The 22,500-nt window shown below is 47.0% G+C and overlaps 1 protein-coding gene across 5 annotated transcripts in view; it reads right to left on the reverse strand.

Annotated features, from left to right (window-relative positions):
* gapvd1 (GTPase activating protein and VPS9 domains 1) overlaps window positions 1–22,500 on the reverse strand; it is a 67,431-nt gene that overhangs the window by 32,560 nt on the left and 12,371 nt on the right. For 4 of the 5 annotated variants that reach the window (XM_076270882.1, XM_076270884.1, XM_076270879.1 and 1 more), the window contains exons 2-12: window positions 19,700–19,917; window positions 16,492–16,759; window positions 15,192–15,538; window positions 13,847–14,075; window positions 13,408–13,494; window positions 12,107–12,241; window positions 5,839–6,031; window positions 2,362–2,519; window positions 2,084–2,213; window positions 396–521; window positions 1–149 (exon numbers count right to left, since the gene is read on the reverse strand). The exon at window positions 1–149 is cut by the window's left edge and continues 25 nt beyond it. In XM_076270882.1, the coding sequence (XP_076126997.1) occupies window positions 1–149; window positions 396–521; window positions 2,084–2,213; window positions 2,362–2,519; window positions 5,839–6,031; window positions 12,107–12,241; window positions 13,408–13,494; window positions 13,847–14,075; window positions 15,192–15,538; window positions 16,492–16,759; window positions 19,700–19,887 (2,010 nt within the window). In that variant the 5' untranslated portion in view covers window positions 19,888–19,917. The remainder of the gene's footprint in view (window positions 150–395; window positions 522–2,083; window positions 2,214–2,361; window positions 2,520–5,838; window positions 6,032–12,106; window positions 12,242–13,407; window positions 13,495–13,846; window positions 14,076–15,191; window positions 15,539–16,491; window positions 16,760–19,699; window positions 19,918–22,500) is intronic. The other variant, XM_076270881.1, reaches the window with a different exon arrangement.

Below are 22,500 nucleotides of genomic sequence, written 5' to 3' on the forward strand. Positions count from 1 at the left end.
GTCCATGTTGGGGTCGAAGTCGCTGCCCAGCACATCTGTGCTCCATGTCTCGCTGACTGTCTCGGAGATGTCCCTGTCGTCCGTCAGACCCATCATGTCCCGGATCTCAAACTTACGCAGCTTATCGTCCAGGTTATCCTGAGTGGTGGCTGAGGGAGAGACAAAGACATTCAACACACACATGTAAACTCTCTCACACACACACACACACACACACACACACACACACGTAAATACTCTCTCGCTCACACACACACACACACACAATTTCTTACATACTTATGTCCACACACTTTCATACACTCATACAAACACCCAGACACACACACACACACACATGCACACACACTCACCCTCCTCGTGCTCCAAACACCCAGACACACACACACACTCACCCTGCTCGTGTTCCAGTAGTTGTAGGGCCTCGACGCCGTTACTGCCAGACGGTCCGGCCCCCAGTTCAGAGACGGACTCTCCCTCCAGGTCCAGAGAAGATACCGAATTAGAGCGATTAGATGGACCTGCACACACACACACACACACACACACACTCAGCACTTCAATATGCATTAAAAACATGCCAGTCCATCCACCACACATACTAAACAGCTGTGATGTACACAGGGGTCTGTTACTTTAAAGGAAGTAAGGAAAACTTACTAAAAACTACATTCACCACATGGGACACCAGCCTAACAATAGAGCTCATGACACACACACAAATGTGAGTAGGCCTGTCACGATAAAGTATTGCAACTATAAGGCCTCTCTCCACCTACAACTGCAGTGTTCTGTTCCCAGCCCAAACAATGTGGCTGGGTGGCACTGCAGACTTACCCTGTTCCCAGCCCAAACACTGTGGCTGGGTGGCACTGCTGACTGCCATATCCAGCAGCAGGGCTTTACTGTGGAGATGCACTAATATGGACCACTGTACAACTGTGCAAGCCAGGCCTTTAGGTTAGGTTAGATGTTTCTACATTGAGGCATCTTTTCCACACACACACACACACACACACACACACACACACACACACACACACACACACACACACACACACACACACACACACACACACACACACACACACACACACACACACACACACACACACACACGCGCGCAACCAGTGGGGAAACTCTTCTGCTGTCTGCCAACCCCATTCTTGCTGAGGACTGCTTACTGCTTGTGTCCTATCCAAGTTTGTGTGTGTGTGTGTGTGTGTAAATGTGTGTGTATGTAAATGTGTGTGTGTGTGTGTGCGCGTGTGTGTGTGTGTGTGTGCGTGTGCGTGTGCGTGTGCGTGTGCGTGTGTGTGTGTGTGTGCGTGTGCGTGTGCGTGTGCGTGTGCGTGTGTGTGTGTGTGTGTGTGTGTGTGTGTGTGTGTGCGTAGGCCTGTCGCGATATTCAATAAATCAATTAATCGCATGATAATTAAAATTAGCTCGATAATTTTTCTGGCCGCGATAAATGCCATTTGCTTGTTTGTTTTCCTCGTCTCTCTCTCTCCCTCTCTCGGGTCCTTAGAGTAACGATGAGTGAACCCTCATGTCAGTCACTTGTCAGTCGCATGGTGTGTGGGGAGGCGGGACTACTGGCGTATCCTACCACAGAGTGCAGCTAAAAAGCCGCGTGAGAAGTATACCGGTAGGCACTAGGCAGAGAGAAAGCTAGTTGCGAGTTCGATTAGGCTACGCCTAATAAAGACAAAAAAGATGGAATTGTTTCTAAGCCAAACGCGACAGCTGCAGTGTGGGAGCATTTCGGATTTAAACCGAATGCCCGTGGTTAACCACTGAACGCGTGCGAGTCGGTGTGTCGCATTTGTTGGAAAACAGTCGCAATTAAAAGCGGCAACACAACAAACATGCATATGCATCTAAAACACAATCATCCGCTGCAGTTTTCCCAGTTGGGGAAAAAAAAAACACAACAAGTGGGCCGTCTTCCTCTTCCCGAGGAAAATTCTCAGAACGACAATATTATCGCTTATCGCAATAATTTCTGAGACAATTTATCGTCCAGCAAAATTTGTTATCGTGACAGGCCTATGTGTGCGTGTGTGTGTGTGTGTGTGTGTACCCTCCGAGATGCCCTCCAGGTTGTCGCTGCAGAGGGAGAAGCGGAGTGTTTTATCAGGTTTGCCGTGGAGCTTCGCCTCGTCTGCTGGAGCGTCCCCTGCTGCACTGTCAGACATCTGCAGGGAGAGGACCTGAGAACACACACACACACACACACACACACACACACACACACACACACGGAAATGTTAACCCACACACATCAACAGTTTTAAGAAAAAAAGAAGGAAAAACTAGAGATGCCTCCCAGCACCACGGTGCCAGCCAATCGCAGCTAACCTCGTTCTCTGACATCATGCCGGGGATGGTCTGGGGGGTGGTGCCCAGCGAGATGACGAGCACCTCCTCGGGCGCCACCTCCTGCAGGGACTCCTGGGAGCTGGCCTCTGGCTCCCCCTCCTGGGCGATGTTGGTACGGCTGCGGCTGCGAGAGCCTGCTGGGGGGAGAGGATGCAGGGTTACCGTGGTTACTGCTGAGGCTGCAGGAGATGGCTGCAGCAGTTTAGTGAACATGGTCACACACACACACACACAGAATATGAAGCACTAGGAAGCAGTGTTAAAACTCAACACACAGTTTGGACGATGGGAGGCCAAAAAGCGCACACACTACAATTGGCACACACACACACACACACACACACACACACACACACACACACACACACACACACACACACACACACACACACACACACACACACACACACACACACACACACACACACACACACACACACACACACACACACACACACACAACAAGCAAAGTCTACAGAACACAGAGCAGGCAGGCAGACAGACAGACGGGAACACAAACTAGCGAGGACAGCCACTAGTATAATGATGAAGAGGTGTGTGTGTGTGTGTGTGTGTGTTACCCACCAAATGGGGTGACTAGGGGTATATGTGCAGAGAGGGCGGTGCTGGAGGCTTCCCAGCAGGTGATGGCAGCCAGCTGCTGTCCTGAAGGCCGCGCACACACAGCCAGAGAGAGGAGAGAGGGATGAAGAGAGAGGAGAGAGGGATGAAGAAGAGAGAGGGAGGAAGAGAGGAGAGAGGGATGAAGAGGAGAGAGGGATGGAGGAAGAGAGAGAGGGATCGAGTATGAGAGAGAGAGGGGGATAAAGAGAGAGAGAGAAGGAGAGAGAGAGACAGGACCAGAGGAAGAGAAGAGAAAACCAAAGGAAGAAAGAAAAAAGAGAGAATGAAGGAGACAGAAAAAGGAGGAAAGAGGGTGCAGAGAAAGGACGGAGAGAAGAAGAGCGGCAGATGAAAGAAGAAAAAAAGAGCAGGTCAAGAAACAGTCCCTGATGCTGATGCTGCCAATGCTGCTGCTGTGCAACAGTAACCAGCGGGAACGAGATCATCATTTAAGATGCCAATAGTCATGGTAACCAGGGGAAGAAGTGAGTGAGGAGGACGAAAAGGCTTTCATGGCTGACCTTTGACCCAAGCTAAACACACACTGATCATTATTTCCCAGGGGCATGCAGTTAGTTAACACAACACACAACACGCAACACCCAACACACCACAACACAACACAACACAACACAACACACACATCCTGGCCATCATGCAGCTCTTCCACTAGCTGTCCAGTCTGATCACTTCACAGATACACTATTAATCAGATTTAAAGGCTCTCTTTCCTGGCCGTAACTATTAATCAGATTTAAAGGCTCTGTCTCTCTCTTGGCCGTGACCATTGAGAGGAGTACAACTGCAGCAAGCACGTGCCCCCATATTGTGTCTGATTGTATTTTCAATGCAAATTGCCAGACGGGTACGCTGCGAATTGAAGGCCATTATTCCATTTGAATAGAAAGTTCCAGAAAGCCCGTCCTGATGACAGGAAGGCTCCCAGAGGAGTGTTTGGAAGGTCACCGCAAGTGAATGAGTCTCATTTAAGCCTGTTTTTCTAGCTGTGACTCAGACACTTCACTAAATGCAGCTGGATAATTGCAACAGCAGCAGGTTCATTTATACTTGCTATAATTGGTTGTCATTGTTGTAATAGTGGCTCTTAACTATTGCTGTAATTGGCCTTAAATCAAACAGAGAGCCTTATTATCCCCCCCCCTCCCCCTTCTCAGAGCCCACAGCTAAACTCGCTCCATCCATCAGGGCGATGCTTAGATGGCTTTTAAAGAAAACAATACGTTCAATTAAAAGACCAAAAGTCCTAAACTTTCACTCCTTAAAAGTTTCAGCGTTTTTCATTTAAAACACATTACTTATGCCGTTAAAGTTCTGCTGTTCCGAACCACATTGATGCAGTCAGAATGCAGTAGTCCTGTCCTCTTTACAAATACGTGTGTGTGTGTGAGTGTGAGTGTGAGTGTGAGTGTGAGTGTGAGTGTGAGTGTGAGTGTGAGTGTGAGTGTGAGTGTGAGAGAGAGAGAGAGAGAGAGAGAGAGAGTGAGAGAGAGAGAGAGAGTGAGAGAGAGTAAGTGAGTGTGTGTTTGTTTGGGGGGGGGGGGGGGGCGGGTCCTGGGCCCATGAACCATCGTAAGGGCCATCACTCTGCTCATGGGTAGAAAATTAGCCATCTTCCAGACCATAAATGTGCTCACAGTTTTGCCCCCAAGAGGTGACCAGTCAGGGAGAACATGTGGGCAAAAAGGTGGCAAGTCAGGGAGAACATGTGGGCAAAAAGGTGGCAAGTCAGGGAGAACATGTGGGCAAAGATGGCTTTCTCTGGATATCTACATGCCCAGAGAAGCTCTCTGGGAGAGGAGGAGTAATACCTATTGGCAGAGGGGTATACTAGACAGGGTTGGGGTATTTGTGTGAGATGGGTACCTATGGGAAGAATTGAAAGATATGTACCTATGAGAGTTGGTATCTGTGTGAGGAGATGGGTACCTATGTATCTGTGTGGGCAGAGGAGGGTATCTATAAGAGGAGATGGGTACCTATGGGCAGAGGAGGGTATCTATAAGAGGAGATGGGTGCCTATGGGCAGAGGAGGCTATCTATAAGAGGAGATGGTACCTATGGGCAGAGGAGGTTATCTATAAGAGGAGATGGGTACCTATGGGCAGAGGAGGTTATCTATAAGAGGAGATGGGTACCTATGTATCTGTGTGGGCAGAGGAGGGTATCTATAAGAGGAGATGGGTACCTATGGGCAGAGGAGGGTATCTATAAGAGGAGATGGGTGCCTATGGGCAGAGGAGGGTATCTATAAGAGGAGATGGTACCTATGGGCAGAGGAGGTTATCTATAAGAGGAGATGGGTACCTATGGGCAGAGGAGGTTATCTATAAGAGTAGATGGGTACCTATGTATCTGTGTGGGCAGAGGAGGGTCTCTATAAGAGGAGATGGGTACCTATGGGCAGAGGAGGGTATCTATAAGAGGAGATGGGTGTCTATTGGCAGAGGAGGGTATCTATAAGAGGAGATGGTACCTATTGGCAGAGGAGGGTATCTATAAGAGGAGATGGGTACCTATGTATCTGTGTGGGCAGAGGAGGGTATCTATAAGAGGAGATGGTACCTATTGGCAGAGGAGGGTATCTATAAGAGGAGATGGTACCTATTGGCAGAGGAGGGTATCTATAAGAGGAGATGGGTACCTATGTATCTGTGTGGGCAGAGGAGGGTATCTATAAGAGGAGATGGGTACCTATGGGCAGAGGAGGGTATCTATAAGAGGAGATGGGTACCTATGGGCAGAGGAGGGTATCTATAAGAGGAGATGGGTACCTATGGGCAGAGGAGGGTATCTATAAGAGGAGATGGGTACCTATGGGCAGGCGATTCTTCTTGTTGGCGGGGGTGGTGGCGGGTGAGAGCTGGGGCGTGTTGGAGGGCGTGAGCTCCAGGCTGTTGCTCTTCACCGCACGGGATTGTGGGACGTTGGCCAACAGGGTCTCCAGGGCCAGGTGGTCTTCCTCTCGGAGCTGATCGCCAGCCGTCACATTCCGCACAAAGTCCACCTGGAGCAGAACACACAGGCCAGGAGATAAGACATCAGAACACCAACACCTGTGTAGGTAGCACAAGGCACCACATCTTCATACTTCACCTGAGTAAGTGAACAGTGTTCCAGGTGGTTCTACAGAATGGAGTTTGAGTAAGTCAACAGTGTTCCAGGTGGTTCTACAGAATGGAGTTTGAGTAAGTGAACAGTGTTCCAGGTGGTTCTACAGAATGGAGTTTGAGTAAGTGAACAGTGTTCCAGGTGGTTCTACAGAATGGAGTTTGAGTAAGTGAACAGTGTTCCAGGTGGTTCTACAGAATGGAGTTTGAGTAAGTGAACAGTGTTCCAGGTGGTTCTACAGAATGGAGTTTGAGTAAGTGAACAGTGTTCCAGGTGGTTCTACAGAATGGAGTTTGAGTAAGTCAACAGTGTTCCAGGTGGTTCTACAGAATGGAGTTTGAGTAAGTGAACAGTGTTCCAGGTGGTTCTACAGAATGGAGTTTGAGTAAGTCAACAGTGTTCCAGGTGGTTCTACAGAATGGAGTTTGAGTAAGTGAACAGTGTTCCAGGTGGTTCTACAGAATGGAGTTTGAGTAAGTCAACAGTGTTCCAGGTGGTTCTACAGAATGGAGTTTGAGTAAGTGAACAGTGTTCCAGGTGGTTCTACAGAATGGAGTTTGAGTAAGTCAACAGTGTTCCAGGTGGTTCTACAGAATGGAGTTTGAGTAAGTCAACAGTGTTCCAGGTGGTTCTACAGAATGGAGTTTGAGTAAGTCAACAGTGTTCCAGTGACTGCACCTCAGATTCACTTCCTTCTGCAGTTGGGCGCTCATCATGAAGTGAGCTCAGAGAGAAGTCAGTAGCCATGTTTACATGCACATTTCTATTCCGATTAGAAACGGAATAACGGATATACAAATTGTCATATACTGTAGACTAGGGGTATGAATCTCTTATGTAAAAGACGATACGATTCACATCTAGATACATGGGCACGATTCGATACAAGAAAAGATACATGTTCATAGAAAACGATTCAGTACGATTCGATGCGATGCGATTCGATGCAGTTTGTCAATTAGGCAAAAAAATGTGTGAATATGATTATCTAAACTGAGGTTTGTATCATATACTGTATTGAAATGAAAAAAGAATAGTCTACATTTCAGTCAAACACAGCAGCAAAATACAACATAAAAATAAATTTTTATAGACTTTATAGATTTTATAGAGTTATATCTGATTGTTTTCAAGGAGCTGTAGCCTATTGTTGAGGTAAGACAATACTGAAATAAAATAAAACAGTGCTTACGACAATCTTGGCCTTTTCTCAGATAGCCTACAAGAACAAAATAGGCCTAGCCTACATATCAATGAACTGGGCCTATTTTGTTCCAAGTCTGAGTGAAAATGAAGAAAATAATAATAATTTGTGCATCGTTTTAGCAGCAAGGGCCAAATTATTCTTTAACATTAAGGAAATCCCTTCATCAAACGTAAGGCTACTCTACAGACTATCGTTGCCGTTTAGGAATGCTATAGTAAGTGTTTAGTTTCGCGCTGGATTTTGAAAAACAAAAGAGTAAAAACTGTCAAAGAAACGACCGAGTGAGAGTTGTCACGTGCTTAAGTTGCAGTAGATGTATGGGTAATGAAGTCCTTTGACAACTTTGAGCAGTGAGTGTAGCCCAAAACGAGCTTCATTACCCACAAATCCGTGCCATGTGTAGTTTCAAAACAGGAAGTGGGATGAACGCGCTGCTTGCAGCGTAAATTAGAGTCTGAGCGAGCAGAAAAGGTTGTGAACCGATTCGTAACAAGTAAATCGATATAACGACCGGTTCATTTCAGTTTTATTCCGATACGGGGCTTAACATATCGATGTAGCCGTATCTTACACGTTAAAAACGGATACCGATACGTATCGGTTAATCTTTACACCCCTACTGTAGACCCTTTTAACAATAAAAACAAAAACAATGCTTGAACGTTCTATTTGGTTCCCAATCGACTTCCTCTGCTAAGATAACATATGGAATGTTAAAACTAGGGCTGTCAATCGATTAAAAAAAATAATCTAATTAATTACATGTTCTGTGATTAATTAATCTAATCACATATATATAGTATATAGGTTTTGAGCTTTTTTGCCTTTATTTAGACAGGACAGTGGAGTGAGACAGGAATCAAGTGGGAGAGAGAGACGGGGTGGGATCGGGAAATGACCGCAGGTCGGATTCGAACCCGGGTTACCGGTGGACACTCGGACCCACACATGGTATGGGCGCTGCAGCCTGCTGCGCCACAGCGCCCCCCAAACACATATATCATTTTTGCTGAGAAAGTATTTTAAATATTTAAATTCAAATGAATCATTGAATAATCAGCATTAGTGACATTAAAGTTCAAAAACTCTTTTATTATTATTTTCACTGTTCAAATAATGGCCATAATAATCTATGATATTACCTAATATGCTGAGGAAATAAATTCAAAAGTGCTTTGGGAAGAAGTTTTTTTCACATACAAGGCATTTCAGGCCACAGATATAACCTAGGGCAGGGGTCCCCAACCTTTTATGTGCCATCGACCGGTTTGATTCCCATTTTTTTTTTCACGGACGGGGGGGTGGGTAGTGGGTTGGGGGTTTGGGGGTTCCATGTTCCATATGTGTTGTGCTTGCATTACTTGAAAAGAACTAGCTCCAGTTATGTAGCCTATGAACAGTGAAGGTAACGAACTCTTAAAAATGTGAAAAACGTGAACTTGAATAAGTAGGCTAAAAATTTAACAATAGGCCTATGAACTATGAAAATTTAACAACTTGAAGCTACATCTATCAAGTGTGAACATGCTTAACAAAATATGGGAACAAAACATGGGAACTAAACGTGCATTACGAATATAATCAGTGGGAGCCCTGTGCTTGTTTCCCTGCAACAAGAAGGTTCCATCTGGGGGTGATGGAAGACAGTGACACCCTCAGTGTGTTTGAAATGTCCAGTCGATTGCGCAATTTGGTCTTAGTTGCAGTCATTGCAGAAAACCCGGCCTCGCATAGATACGTGGTGGAAAATGGTAGCAACGTTTTCAGCGCTTTTACGGCTATCTCGGGATATTCTGCTTTGGTTTTGATCCAAAAACCCGCCAGAGAGGTTTCCTCATACACATTCTTAAGACCACCGTCATTTGCAATTTCGATCAACTGCTCTTCCTCCTGCCCTGACAAGTTAGGACTATTCTGGATATTAACAAATGGGTTGCGGACCCAGTCATTGGTTTGCCGTGGATCTTTGGAGGATGGGAAGTAGCCCAACGCTCAAACTTATTTGAAAGTAATCGCGCACCAGCTGCGAGAGAAAGGGCCCTGCCTCAGTCTCTCCCAAAACCCCCACTACTGTTTGGAACACACAAGCGAGTTTCCTCATCACTAAAATGTGCAGCTAACGGTGACTTTTTTTTCTGTAAGAAATCTCTGCAGCGGCTCTCGCAACTCAAACACTCTGGCCAGTGCTAAAGATGCTTGTTTTTTGTTGCTCATTCTAGCAGTTTAGCTAACTTCGTGTGACACTACCGTTCGCCAAGAACAGATCAAGTGAAGTGAGCTGACCTGAGGCTGCGCAGCGCTGAAGGCAATATGTAAAGTGTTGAAGGCGGGACAGACAGACATAAGAAAATAGACCTTGCAAAATGCAAACATGCGTGCAATCAAACAACTGCATATAGGCCTATGCCATGTAAAAACGTGACATTATTGCGAATTAAATTTAGTTTAGTTTGCATGCATTTTTTTAAAAACTCATGTCGTAGGCTACGGCCCGGTTAGGAATGTCCCACGGCCCGGTACCGGGCCGCAGCCCGGTGGTTGGGGACCGCTGACCTAGGGGACACAATGAAAATAAATGAACACTCCTCTCAATGTCACTATTTCTTAACTTTGATGAGCGACTTTAGAGTTGAAAAAGTCCGGTGATATGTAAATTCCTTGCTGCAGACATTGCAGAGGACTTTATTTTAATCAACACTTTATTTTTTTCAACACCATCAGGCTGTTTTTTAAAAGTAAATGTTCCAATCAATGATCTAGGCAGCACATTTTCTTCTCTCTCCTTCATTTTACAGTAATGGTTACTAACTAGAACGGCTCGGGGTCAAAGGTCATACGGAATCGATTAATCTGCGCTATTTTTTTTAATCAGTTATTTTTTTCTCAAATTAATTAATCGAAATCAGTTATTTTGACAGCCCTAGTTAAAACTGAAGCCTTGTGGGGCCAACTATGATGCTGATAATGGAACTCTCTTGAAAGGGTCTATAAACACCTCAATCGGAATAAAAATTCCTGATCTGATAATAATTTTAATCAGAATGAAAGAGGTGGTGTAATCCGTTCCTGTTCCGATCGAACAGCATTTATACGGTCATTCAGATTGACTGCTGTATCTTCTCAAGGAAAAGTAGGCAACAACGGCGATTCCGATCAAAGATTCTAAAGCGCTTGAGAGCACCTGATCGGAATAGAAAGTACCCCATGTAAACAAATAGCACAATATTGTCAATCGGAATAGTTTAATCGGATTGACAAAAAAACTGTCCATATAAACGTGGCCAGTGATCATCATCAGTGGGCTTCCTTCAGGGCTGGCAGCCAGCTAAACAGCTCTGACTAACATTAGCAGAAGAACATGGCATTTCAGAAGAAAACATTCAGCCATCCAAGAGAAATTTCACAACAGTATGTTACCATTCCACTGAATTTCAGCACACTTGATAAATGTGCTGAGTCGGAATATTCCACAGAATTCCGACACGTTTCCTGTTTGTCAGTGTTCCAACCCATCTGTACTGACTGCAGATTAGTTTATGGCGAGTCAGCACGTTGTAAACAGAGACTGCATGTGTTGCATGTCCACATCCAGTCTGACGGGTTTGGGCCTGCCCCTCTACGGGAGCTATGAGAAGGGCGCTGCTGAGCCCTGGGGCTAGATGAGGCAGGTGGGGCTAGATGAGGCAGGTGGGGCTAGATGAGGCAGGTGGGGCTAGATGAGGCAGGTGGGACTAGATGAGGCAGGTGGGACACAGGGGTGGCTACGCTCAGGTACGGAAGACACACCTGCACAGGCACCTTTCAGCAAGGATCACATTAGCCAGCGGCAAGCGGCAGTGGCAAACGTAACGCAGCGCTCAGACCATAATACGTTTTGTCTCGTTCCTAAGCAACACAAACGGTTTGTCAATTGTATACGCTCGCGTTGCGCTTTGAAAGTTGAACCAAGTTCGCTCAGCTTGTTCAACGCTAGCGTTACGCCAGCGTTGCCATCGTTCCGCTGCTGAACCATAGAGAACAATAGGAAACCTGCCGCTTGCCACTAGCTAATCCCCGCCTAACGGCGGACACACCTACACAGGGACCTTTACTGGAGCCGCCAGGAACCACACAGGCATGTTTATTTGCATACAGTCGAAAAGGTTGTATATATAACCTTCCGTAATGCTCATCAAATTCTCATGCAACGCAAACAGTGTCAACATGGCCTTTCTCAGGAGCCTGCCTGCTCTTGCTGGCAGCCTCTAGCAGGTAGCGAGCCGTGACTCTGCTCAAGGTTTTTGCACCTTTTTGTCTTACCCCAGCCAACCTGGTGCTTGCTCTACAGGCCGGTTCGAACCCCGACCAGTGAGCAAGGCCCTTAAGCAAGGCACATAACCTCTCACTGCTCCCAGAGCGCCGCTGTTGTTGCAGGCAGCTCACTGCGCTGGGATTAGTGTGTGCTTCACCTCACTGTGTGTTTCACGAATTCACGGATTGGGATAAATGCAGAGACCAAATTTCCCTCACAGGATCAAAAGAGTATACTTATATATTATATTATATAATGAAACCAAATTGATTTGACTGGAATTATTATAGCGGCTGGACTGAGGTGTGGACAACGCAGTAGGCCAGCTGCTGATGATGGTGAGGTTGGTGGAACCATATTCATTTGTTATGGCAGAGTATGAACAAATAAAATCAAATTGAATTGAAATCAGCTAAAGTGTGGATGAAGCAGTAGATGAATGTGCGAAGGTCGAAGGTCGGTGCTCGTCTTACCAGGTGCATCAGCTGGTGGTGAGTGATGTAGACGACGGTCCTGGTCAGGCCTTCCAGCAGGTTCATGGATGACATGGGTGGAGTCTCCACCGCTCTCCCCCCAATCACCACATCCAGGAAGGAAGACACGCAGCTCTGTGGACACACACACACAGACACACAAACACACACACACACACACACACACATATATTAGTATGGCAAAAGGCACCAGAGCTGAAGTGAAAAGGGAACAATGGCAGAGCCAGAGTCAATATGAAAACGGACGGATTGTTGCACGACAGTATCAGTCTGACTCAGACTGAGAGGAATCGCTAACGCCAAGCCCAGCTCATCTCACAGCGGGACATGACGCAAGGCCTGCAATCAGTAGAGTACTGACGCAAGGCCTGCACGCAGTAGAGTACTGACACAAGGCCTGCACACAGTAGAGCACTGACACAAGGCCTGCACACAGTAGAGCACTGACACAAGGCCTGCACGCAGTACAGCACTGACGCAGATTATTTTTACTTCAGAAAGACAGCGCATTGATTGACATGACCTACAAGGCACAATTAAACATGATCTACAAATATTCATCAAATTCATCAATGTGAGCTCGTCTTGGCGACTGGAGAGTTATCAATGTGAAAGCAAAAGGAGCTTGCACACTGCTCCAACAAACGGCAACAAACTCCAAACAAACACAGTTTTTCTATACATTGACTTATTTGTGGCGGCCCACCACAATATCAACATTGACCACCCCACAATGATTTTCCAGGTTGTATTGTGCCAAATTGTGCTTAAATCTGGTTAGCATCATAACCACGCTGTGCTAATTTGTTAAAAACTGTTGCACTCAAGTTAATTCTGCAAACCAACCACCACAAATGGAATTAAATTCTGTGGGAAACACTGAAACACCAACAGTTGGGTCAGTGTGGGCCGGCCGTCTGTCTTTGTTGCCGTTTGTTGGATGGAGACACCACAGTGTGGACCGGCAGTTGGTTTTATGAACATTCTAAAGACTATTTCCAACAGCTGCCAACTTCAGAATGTTGGAGTGTGTTGGTGTTTGTTGGAGCAGTGTGCAAGCTCCTAAAGACTCAAGAGATCCGATCTGAAGTGATGCAAGGACTCTTACTTTGTCGAACTTGGACAGGGTGCTTTTCCTGCACAAGCTCCTAAAGACTCAAGAGATCCAATCTGAAGTGATGCAAGGACTCTTACTTTGTCGAACTTGGACAGGGTGCTTTTCCTGCACAAGCTCCTAAAGACTCAAGAGATCCAATCTGAAGTGATGCAAGGACTCTTACTTTGTCGAACTTGGACAGGGTGCTTTTCCTGCGGGGATCTCCATCGTCTGCATCCACCATGGCCAGCTGCTGGAGGAGCTGACCCACCTGCCACAGAACACATTACACATGTTAAACACTACACACACACACACACACACACAGGTACTTTCACACCACCCAGACACACCCACACACAACAGGCTACTCTGGAACATGCACACACGCACCACACAAATGACACACAAACACACCTGCATACGGCTGAAGCATGCAACCTCGTTGATGGGTGCGTCGCTGATGATGCCACACACACACACACACACACACACACACACACACACACACACACACACCTGCATGAAGTTGAAGCGTGCAACCTCGTTGATGGGCGCGTCGCTGATGATGCCACACACACACACACACACACACACCCCCCCACACACACACACACACGTACCTGCATGAGGTTGAAGCGTGCGACCTCGTTGATGGGCGCGTCGCTGATGATGCCGTACTGCTCGGGGCTGACGACGGCGGGGCAGATGAAGCAGGCGAGCAGCAGGTCGGTGCACATGGCGCGCACCTCGCCCACCTGCAGACCCTCCACCCGCGCCAGCGTGCGGAACATCTGCGACAGAACCCAGCGCAGGCTCTGCGGGAAGCAGTACGTGTTCTGCCGCAGGCACCTGGGGAGGAACACGCAATACTCAGGTCATGTGGCACAGGCAGGGGTGTGTGTGTGTACTCAGATCTTGTGGGACAGCCGTGTGTGTGTGTGTGTGTGTGTGTGTGTGTGTGTGGGGGTACTCAGATCATGTAGGACAGGCAGGTGTGTGTGTGTGTGTGTGTGTGTGTGTGTGTGTATGTTTCGTGTCTCTACACACCCGATGAAGCTGTTGACGAGCGTGTGTATGGTAGTGTGTGTGTACGGTGTGTGTGTCTGTACAAGGCGTGTGTGTGTGTGCGTGCGCGCGTGTGTCTACACAGTCGATGAGGGTGTTGATGAGCGTGTGTATGGTGGTGGTGGTGGTAGTAGTGGTAGTGTGTGTGTACGGTGTGTGTGTGTGTGCGTGTGTGTGTGTGCATGCGTGCGTGCGTGTTAAGTGTCCACACAGTCGATGAGGGTGTTGATGAGTGTGTGTATGGTAGTGGTAGTGTGTGTGTGTGTGTGTGTGTGCGCGTGTGTGTGTGTGTGTGTGCGGTGTCTCTACACACCCGATGAAGCTGTTGACGAGCTTGTGTATGGTAGTGTGTGTGTGTACGGTGTGTGTGTGTGTCTGTACACGGTATGTGTGTGTCTGTACACGGTGTGTGTGTGTGTGCGTGGTGTCTACACACCCGATGAAGCTGTTGACGAGCGTGTGTATGGTAGTGTGTGTGTGTGTGTGTATGGTAGTGTGTGTGTGTGTGTGTGGCGTCTCTACACACCCGATGAAGCTGTTGACGAGCGTGTGTATGGTAGTGTGTGTGCGTGTGTATGGTAGTGTGTGTGTGTGTGTGCGTGTGTATGGTAGTGTGTGTGTGCGTGGCGTCTCTACACACCCGATGAAGCTGTTGACGAGCGTGTGTATGGTAGTGTGTGTGTGCGTGTGTGTGTGTGTGCGTGTGTGTATGGTAGTGTGTGTGTGTGTGTGTGTATGGTAGTGTGTGTGTGTGTGTGTGTATGGTAGTGTGTGCGTGGCGTCTCTACACACCCGATGAAGCTGTTGACGAGCGTGTGTATGGTAGTGTGTGTGTGTGTGTGTGTATGGTAGTGTGTGTGTATGGTAGTGTGTGTGTGCGTGCGTGGCGTCTCTACACACCCGATGAAGCTGTTGACGAGCGTCACCAGCTTGGCCTCGTTGGCCTCCACGGCGGCGAGCACGCGTCGGCGGTGCGCGTCCGAGCCCTTCTCGCCGAACAGGCGCGCCTGCTGCGCGGGCGTGTAGCGCTCGGTCAGCTTGCCAGGGTCCGTCTCCAGGTGGTCCTCGTCCTCCACCAGCAGCTGCATGATGGGCTCGTGCAGCGTGGCCGTCAGGAAGAGCTTGGCCGCGTACAGACCCTCCGAGAACATGCGGAACAGGATGCTGAAGGCACAGGTGCCACGCCGCAGCAGGCGACGAGGGTTGTCACTCTCCTTCAGCTCAAACTCGATCAGGTAACGCAGCACCTGGGGGGGGGGGGGGGGCAATAATAAACAATTAGGAATATTTTAAGTTCAATGTAGCCTACAATGTGAGACTGGTGGTAGGGGGGGGGGGGGGGGGGGGCAAAAATAATAATTAATTAGGAATATTTTTTATATTTAAGTTCAATGTAGCCTACAGTGTGAGACTGGTTGTGTTCACAATCAGGACACTGTCTGTTGTTGACAAGTCTTTAAAGTACTCTGCATATGCGTCAGTTCTAGGGTCAATTTCATTTCCAGGGAAACGTTTGTATGTTTTAGCCTACAGTATGTTAAAGCAGCATCTATAGAATTAGTGCTTGGCTGGCTTGTGGGGGTGTGGCATCACAATGGTTGGCATTGAATAAACCCAATTGGGCTACTCAAGCAAGCAGTCGTGAATAACCTGATATACAGTACACCAATTCTGTGTAGAAATATATTTGTATTAATGTATTTTGGCAAGTAAATGTTAAACTGCTACAACACAATTCCCTGATATTCCATGACTTTGCCCCAAAAATCATGAAATTCCCTGACTTGACCATGCCTGAAATAGACTCACACAAATTCACACACACACACACACACCTATCCAGACAGACACTAACCTACAGTAATAATCTCACTTACACACACACACACACCCCTATCCAGACAGACACTAACCTAATACCGGTAATCACACACAGTCACACACACACCACACACACACACACACACACACACACATCCAGACACTAACCTACCATTCACACACACTCACACACACACACACACATCCAGACACTAACCTACCATTCACACACACTCACACACACACACACACACATCCAGACACTAACCTACCATTCACACACACACACACACACACACACACACACACACACACACACACACACACACACACACACTCACACACACTCACACACACTCACACACACTCACACACACACCTGTAGCAGGTAGCTCTCGTCCTCCTGCATGATGCCGTTGCCGTAGAGCGAGGTGAAGACGGTGTGTATGACGCCCTGCGTGTGCTCCTGGTTGAGCCGCTCGCCCGCCACCAGGCAGGAGGCCACGAGGCGCGGGTTCTCCCGCAGTCGCCATAGGAACTCGCCGTAGATGCTCTCCTGGAAGCCCAGCGTCTTGTAGCCGTCCACGAACTGCGTGTCCTCCAGCACCCGCGCGTGCTGGCAGCACTCAGCTGGGGACGCCTCGGCACTGGGGGGGGGGGGGGGGGGGTTAAAGTTTAAGTTCAGTGTAAATTGACCCATAGCCTATCAATGATAGCTGCTGGGTTGGAAGGCTAGCCTACCCTTGGACACCGGCAACCTCTCACACAACAGAGTGTTTGCACGCCCATGATTAAGAAACGTAATTAGTGTGTGTAGGTAAAGGCAACAAAGGTGTTGTCATTCACATAGCTTCGGAAAGTCTTTGTATGCGCAGAATAATGTCAGAGTCGATATCAGCTAACCAGGACCTTTTTGTTACTTGTCCTATTTGTTTGGATCTGCTGAAATATCCAGTGATTATTACTTGTGGACACAACTACTGCATGGGCTGCATTAAAGTGTAAGTTCAGTGTACAGGGTACCCCCAGAATTGTCAGACCTAAATTTAAGACTTTTTAAGACCTTTTTAATACCACTTCAGATGAAATTTAATACCTACATCGCACCCATTCGGATAGAATAAATAATATTAAAGGTAAGATTAAACCTCAAATAATTACTATTTTAATTACTAAGTGTTTGAACATGCCAACATGAACATGACAGCAGTGCAGTGGCAACGCAAAGATTTGTCGTGGTAGTAACGTGACTGAATGTCCTGCTTCATGGACAAATTTACACGGAATAGAACCTACTGTAGTTGATTTTCAGGGATTAAAGTGAAAAAAAAAACTTTTTTCTTTTTTCAGGCCATAAGTCATACGTTGTTCATATCTAACTATAGAGATAGCACCCCTTTTGCGGTGGCGACCTATTGGTTTTTAATGTACAAAAAGATGCAAACAGCAAAGTAAAGCACCAAATAAACACCAAAACGAGGCTACAGGGTACTCTTAAGTTACTATATAATTAATGCCACCTACAGGTGAATGCATAGAACATAACAATCCTATGGTTTGTGTACCCTGTAGCCTCGTTTTAGCTGCCAATGGCCGCCATGTGAATAAGGCGAATTGAGAGTGTTCTTGATTGAGATTGAGTTTTCCTGATGAACAAAACAATATTTTAATACCATCCCTGACCACTGATTAGCCATTGCTGTTGTTTTCTACTGCAGCAATATTGTAGCAAGGCTTTAACTTACACTTATTTAATTACTTCAGGCCAAAAGTATTTAAAGGGGAGATTTTTTTTCTTGTTAATATGCAATTCAACACCAAGTAAAATCTATAAAATCAAGTTTGCAAGACTTCACATTTTCTCATCAAAGTAACGAATCAGAACAGTCTAGATATTGTTCATATTTCCATTTTGTTGCCTCATCCGCATCTAATGAAAACATGGTAATTTTGAGTTTTACAGACAACTCAGTTTTCCAATGAGCAGCAATACTGTGTGTGCTCATGCAGGAGGTCTGCGCATCTGAGAACGACAATCTGGAGAGGGCGCTTTTGTCTTCAGCAACAGATTGTATAAGGTTGACAAGAGGTTGCGATATGGTGAGGGACAGGTCGTGTTGCGCTATGAAAGAACATGCTTAGCCTACTTAGCGCAAAAACGGTCAGCCATAGATAAACGTACACAAATCATGACGCTAATATGTGAGGTTCTGGTAGGCCTACTGGTTTTGGTTTTGTGCTATACATTAATAATAGCAAAGTTTTAAGTTGACTATTTTAATTGCATGGTTATTTTTTTGTCAACATACGCTCACAACCTACTGTCGTTAAAAGTGAGGCCTAAGCAAAATAGGCTACAAGGCTGTCTGTGCGTCATAAACACGACTGACCCCCTTACTCAACATAAAATAATAATATCGCAAACTGATAACACGCTCAGTCAAAACCTTCCGTCGCAAATTGTGAAAAACATTGTTGTACATGTCATAACAGACGGGAGGCATAGGCTACAGTTTATATTGCGTCGCTTTACACATAATGTTAGTTGCATTGATTAAAAACTGTAACAATAATAGTACATCGGGTGGCATAGCAGGCTATCTGTTCAAGTCATAGGTGACACCCAAAATGAATGACCTCCCCTGACAAGAGTTCGCGATAGTAAGAAATTGTCTACATTGATGCATGGAAAGAACACAGCCTCCGAATTCGCACAGAGCTCACAATAGCATATCCAAAAAAAATTAAACGGATTGGGCAACCTCATCAGCTGTCTCGATTGTGTCACTATAATCCAACTTTTAGACCGTCCTCCAGATGTGTTCTTTTTTTTTTAAGCAACCACCCCAGGCCAATGAGACAAGCGTGTAGCTACAACATAAACAAAGCGAAACTCATGGCTGACGTATCTTCTTGAGCGATCTCTGATTGAGACACAGAAAGTTCTCAAGAACACTATTAGGTCTTTAAACATTTACCATCACACACATTCATCGGAACTAATATTTGTAGTTTTTTTCTCACCGGATCTGCATCAATCTCAAATATGACATTTCTAAAATCAAATTGACGTAAATCCATCGTACGACAGAGAACTTTAATCCTTGTGATTTACGCTACGTGAGGATATTAGACTAAATCTACTGATCATTTGAAAAAATAAGACCTCCAGACTTTGAGGTGAAATTCAATACTTTTTAAGGCTCCGGGGGTACCCTGAGTGTAAATTGACCCATAGCCCTGTTGTATAAGCTCACCACATGCAGCCCATCGGAAAAAGAATGAGACACTTTAGGACTAATTCAATACAACAATAGGACTAATTGGGTCAATTTACACTGAACTTACACTTTAATTAGCTCATCGGTCATCACCATTATCACTACAGCTTCCCTGTCCTAAGAATCAGCACTAAAATAATCATCACCACCATCATCATCACCAGTGCTGAAATGGAACTACTAATGCTATTTTACATATATGACCTATGACCTATCTAGATCTTTGTATTGCACCTATGTAACAAAACAAAAAAACTCAGAGATCTACTCAGAGAGACCGTGTTGTGTGTGTGTGTGTGTGTGTACCTGGTGAGGATGAGTCGGTCGAGGTTGATCCTCTGTTGCTTGGCGATCCAGGCGGCGCGGTAGAGCCTCTCGGCAGTCTTGAGCACGTCGTTGTTGAGCCGTTGGATGAGGTGCTTCTCGGAGGCCACGTACAGACGCTCCTGCTTCAGGTGGTGCGCAAGCGTGAGGATGTCCGGCTTCACCATCATGCAGCCAGCTCAGCCTGACACCAGCAAGCACTGTGGAGAGGAGGAGAGGATGAGGAGGAGGAGGAGTGGGAGGAGGAGGAGGAGAAGGAGAGGAGGAGGAGGAGAGGAGAAGAGGAGGAGGAGGAGGAGGAGAAGAGGAGAGGAGGAGGAGGAGAAGAGGAGAGGAGGAGGAGGAGAGGAGGAGAAAAAAAGGTGGAGAAAGTAGAAGAGAGGACAAAAGAGAGGTGGAGATGTGGAGAAGAAAGAGAAAAGGAGTTGAACAGGAGCAGAAGAGAGAAGAGGAGGAGAGAAGAGAACAGGAGTGGAGAAAAAGAGCAGGAGAGGAGAGGAGAGGAGAGGAGAGGAGAGGGGGAGAGGAGAGGGGGAGAGGAGGAGAGAAGAGAACAGGAGTGGAGAAAAAGAGCAGGAGAGGAGAGGAGAGGAGAGGAGAGGAGAGGGGGAGAGGAGGAGAGAAGAGAGGAGAGGGGGAGAGGAGAGGGGGAGAGGAGGAGAGAAGAGAACAGGAGTGGAGAAAAAGAGAGAGAAAGAGGAAAGAGGGAGGGGATGAAAAAAGGAAAAGCAGTTTGAGTGGCAGGTCAAAACAACCAATCAGTACACAGCATCAAAACATCATCACCAAAACAAGGGTCCTCCTCTACAGAACTGGCACCTCTAAGTCTTCATCCTTCTCAACCTCTTCATCATCATTCTCCTCATCCTCACTGTGCTGAGCTAACGGAGTTCTGCTGCATTTGGACTCTGGTGTTTCTCAAACGAACAAGAAAACATCTCTAGCGCAGAGCTGGCATCTTCATCCTCCTCAACCTCTGCATCATCATCATTCTAATCATCCTCACTGTGTTGTGCTCACTGAGTTCTGTTGCATTTTGACTGTGAACGAGAAAGCATCTCTAGCGCAGAACTGGCATCGCTCTCAAAGCCTTCATCATCATCACCATCCTCCTCCTCTTCATTCTCAGAGTGTGTGTGTGTGTGTGTGTGTGTTGCTGTGTGTCCTCTTCACTGTGATCTCTCAAATGAAAGGGAACTCATCCCTAGCGGCCTGTGAGATAACACAGAGACTTGAGGGGATGATGCACACACACACGCGTGTCCTTCACCAGAACCAAAGCTCGTCTCTCTCGTGGGGTATCGGCGTGGGGGAGGGACAAACTGACGGAGCTCTGTGTTCACCGCTCTCCACTTCCTCCCAGAGGGCGCGGCGCGGCGCGACACACACAAGCTGCACACACTTACGGAGACGCGCTCGGAAACGTACACACAAAGATGGAGATGTTTTTAAAGCAAGGAGGGTGGGGGTACTGGAAGAGTTTGGGGGTGGATGGGTAGTTCATAAAAACCCTCTTGGAGGGAGGGAGGGAGGGAGAGAGAGAGAGAGAGAGAGAGAGAGAGAGAGAGAGAGAGAGAGAGAGAGAGAGAGAGAGAGAGAGAGAGAGAGAGAGAGAGAGAGAGAGAGACAGAGGGAGAGAGAGGGAAAGAAAAAGGAAATGAAGAGAAAAAGACGCAGCTCTCTGCTGCATTCAGAGGAGATTTACAGTCAGGCAGAGATAAGGATGCCTCTCCCCTGGTGCAGGCATCAGCATCAGGACCCCAGAGGACTCGGCACGCTGGCCTTTAAAAACAAAGGCGCCTCGTCCCCTCCTCTCTCCAATCCTCTGCTTTGAAGGCTCATGAATGGGTAGAGCGAACAAATATGCTAATCACATTACCCGAACCCTGCTTCACAAACACCAGGGAGAACCCAACATAAACACACACAAACACAAACACACACACACACACACACACAGAGTGGAAAAAATAGAAAATATTCCTGATTTCCAGAAAGCCTGGCTACAAAGAGCTCTTTGTGAGGAGGACGCTACGCAGGGAAAAGGGAGACCGAGAGGAGAGGAGAGGAGAGGAGAGGAGAGGACAGGACTATAAGAAAGCATAAGACAGGGCGTCTCATGCATGAAGAAGCCACGTACTTCTAGACCATGCCCTACCTGCCACGTCTCGGTACTACTGGACAGCACGTCTGGCAGCTTTCCTACTCTCCAGGATGCCACTGCTAGATACACAGCTCCTTACCTCCATGCCCTCACAGTAGCTGCATCATAGCCCTGCTGCATACACAGCTCCTTACCTCCATGCCCTCACAGTAGCTGCATCATAGCCCTGCTGCATACACAGCTCCTTACCTCCATGCCCTCACAGTAGCTGCATCATAGCCCTGCTGCATACACAGCTCCTTGCCTCCATGCCCTTACAGTAGCTGCATCATAGGCCTACTCATCCCACACTATACATCTGATCAGCCTTTCTGGAACATTCTTCACACAGGCTACCTGACTCCAGGTATGACACCATTACAACTGCGCACACACACACACACACATTTCTTTCTAAGGCCCATGATAAAGAGGGGGAGGAGTCCTGGATCCTAGGACAGGGAGAGAGGCCCCAAGTGAACATGCAGGACAACACACATCAGAGCCACTCACACCAGGAGGACAACAGAGAGAGAGAGAGAGAGAGAGAGAGAGAGAGAGAGAGAGAGAGAGAGAGAGAGAGAGAGAGAGAGAGAGAGAGAGAGAGAGAGAGAGAGAGAGAGAGAGAGAGAGAGAGAGA

This window comes from Alosa pseudoharengus, unplaced genomic scaffold, assembly GCF_046254945.1.
Source record: "Alosa pseudoharengus isolate Yale_2024_CS ecotype anadromous, Long Island Sound unplaced genomic scaffold, YU_APseudo_1.1 YU_APseudo_1.1_scf_6, whole genome shotgun sequence".
NCBI lineage: Eukaryota > Metazoa > Chordata > Actinopteri > Clupeiformes > Clupeidae > Alosa > Alosa pseudoharengus.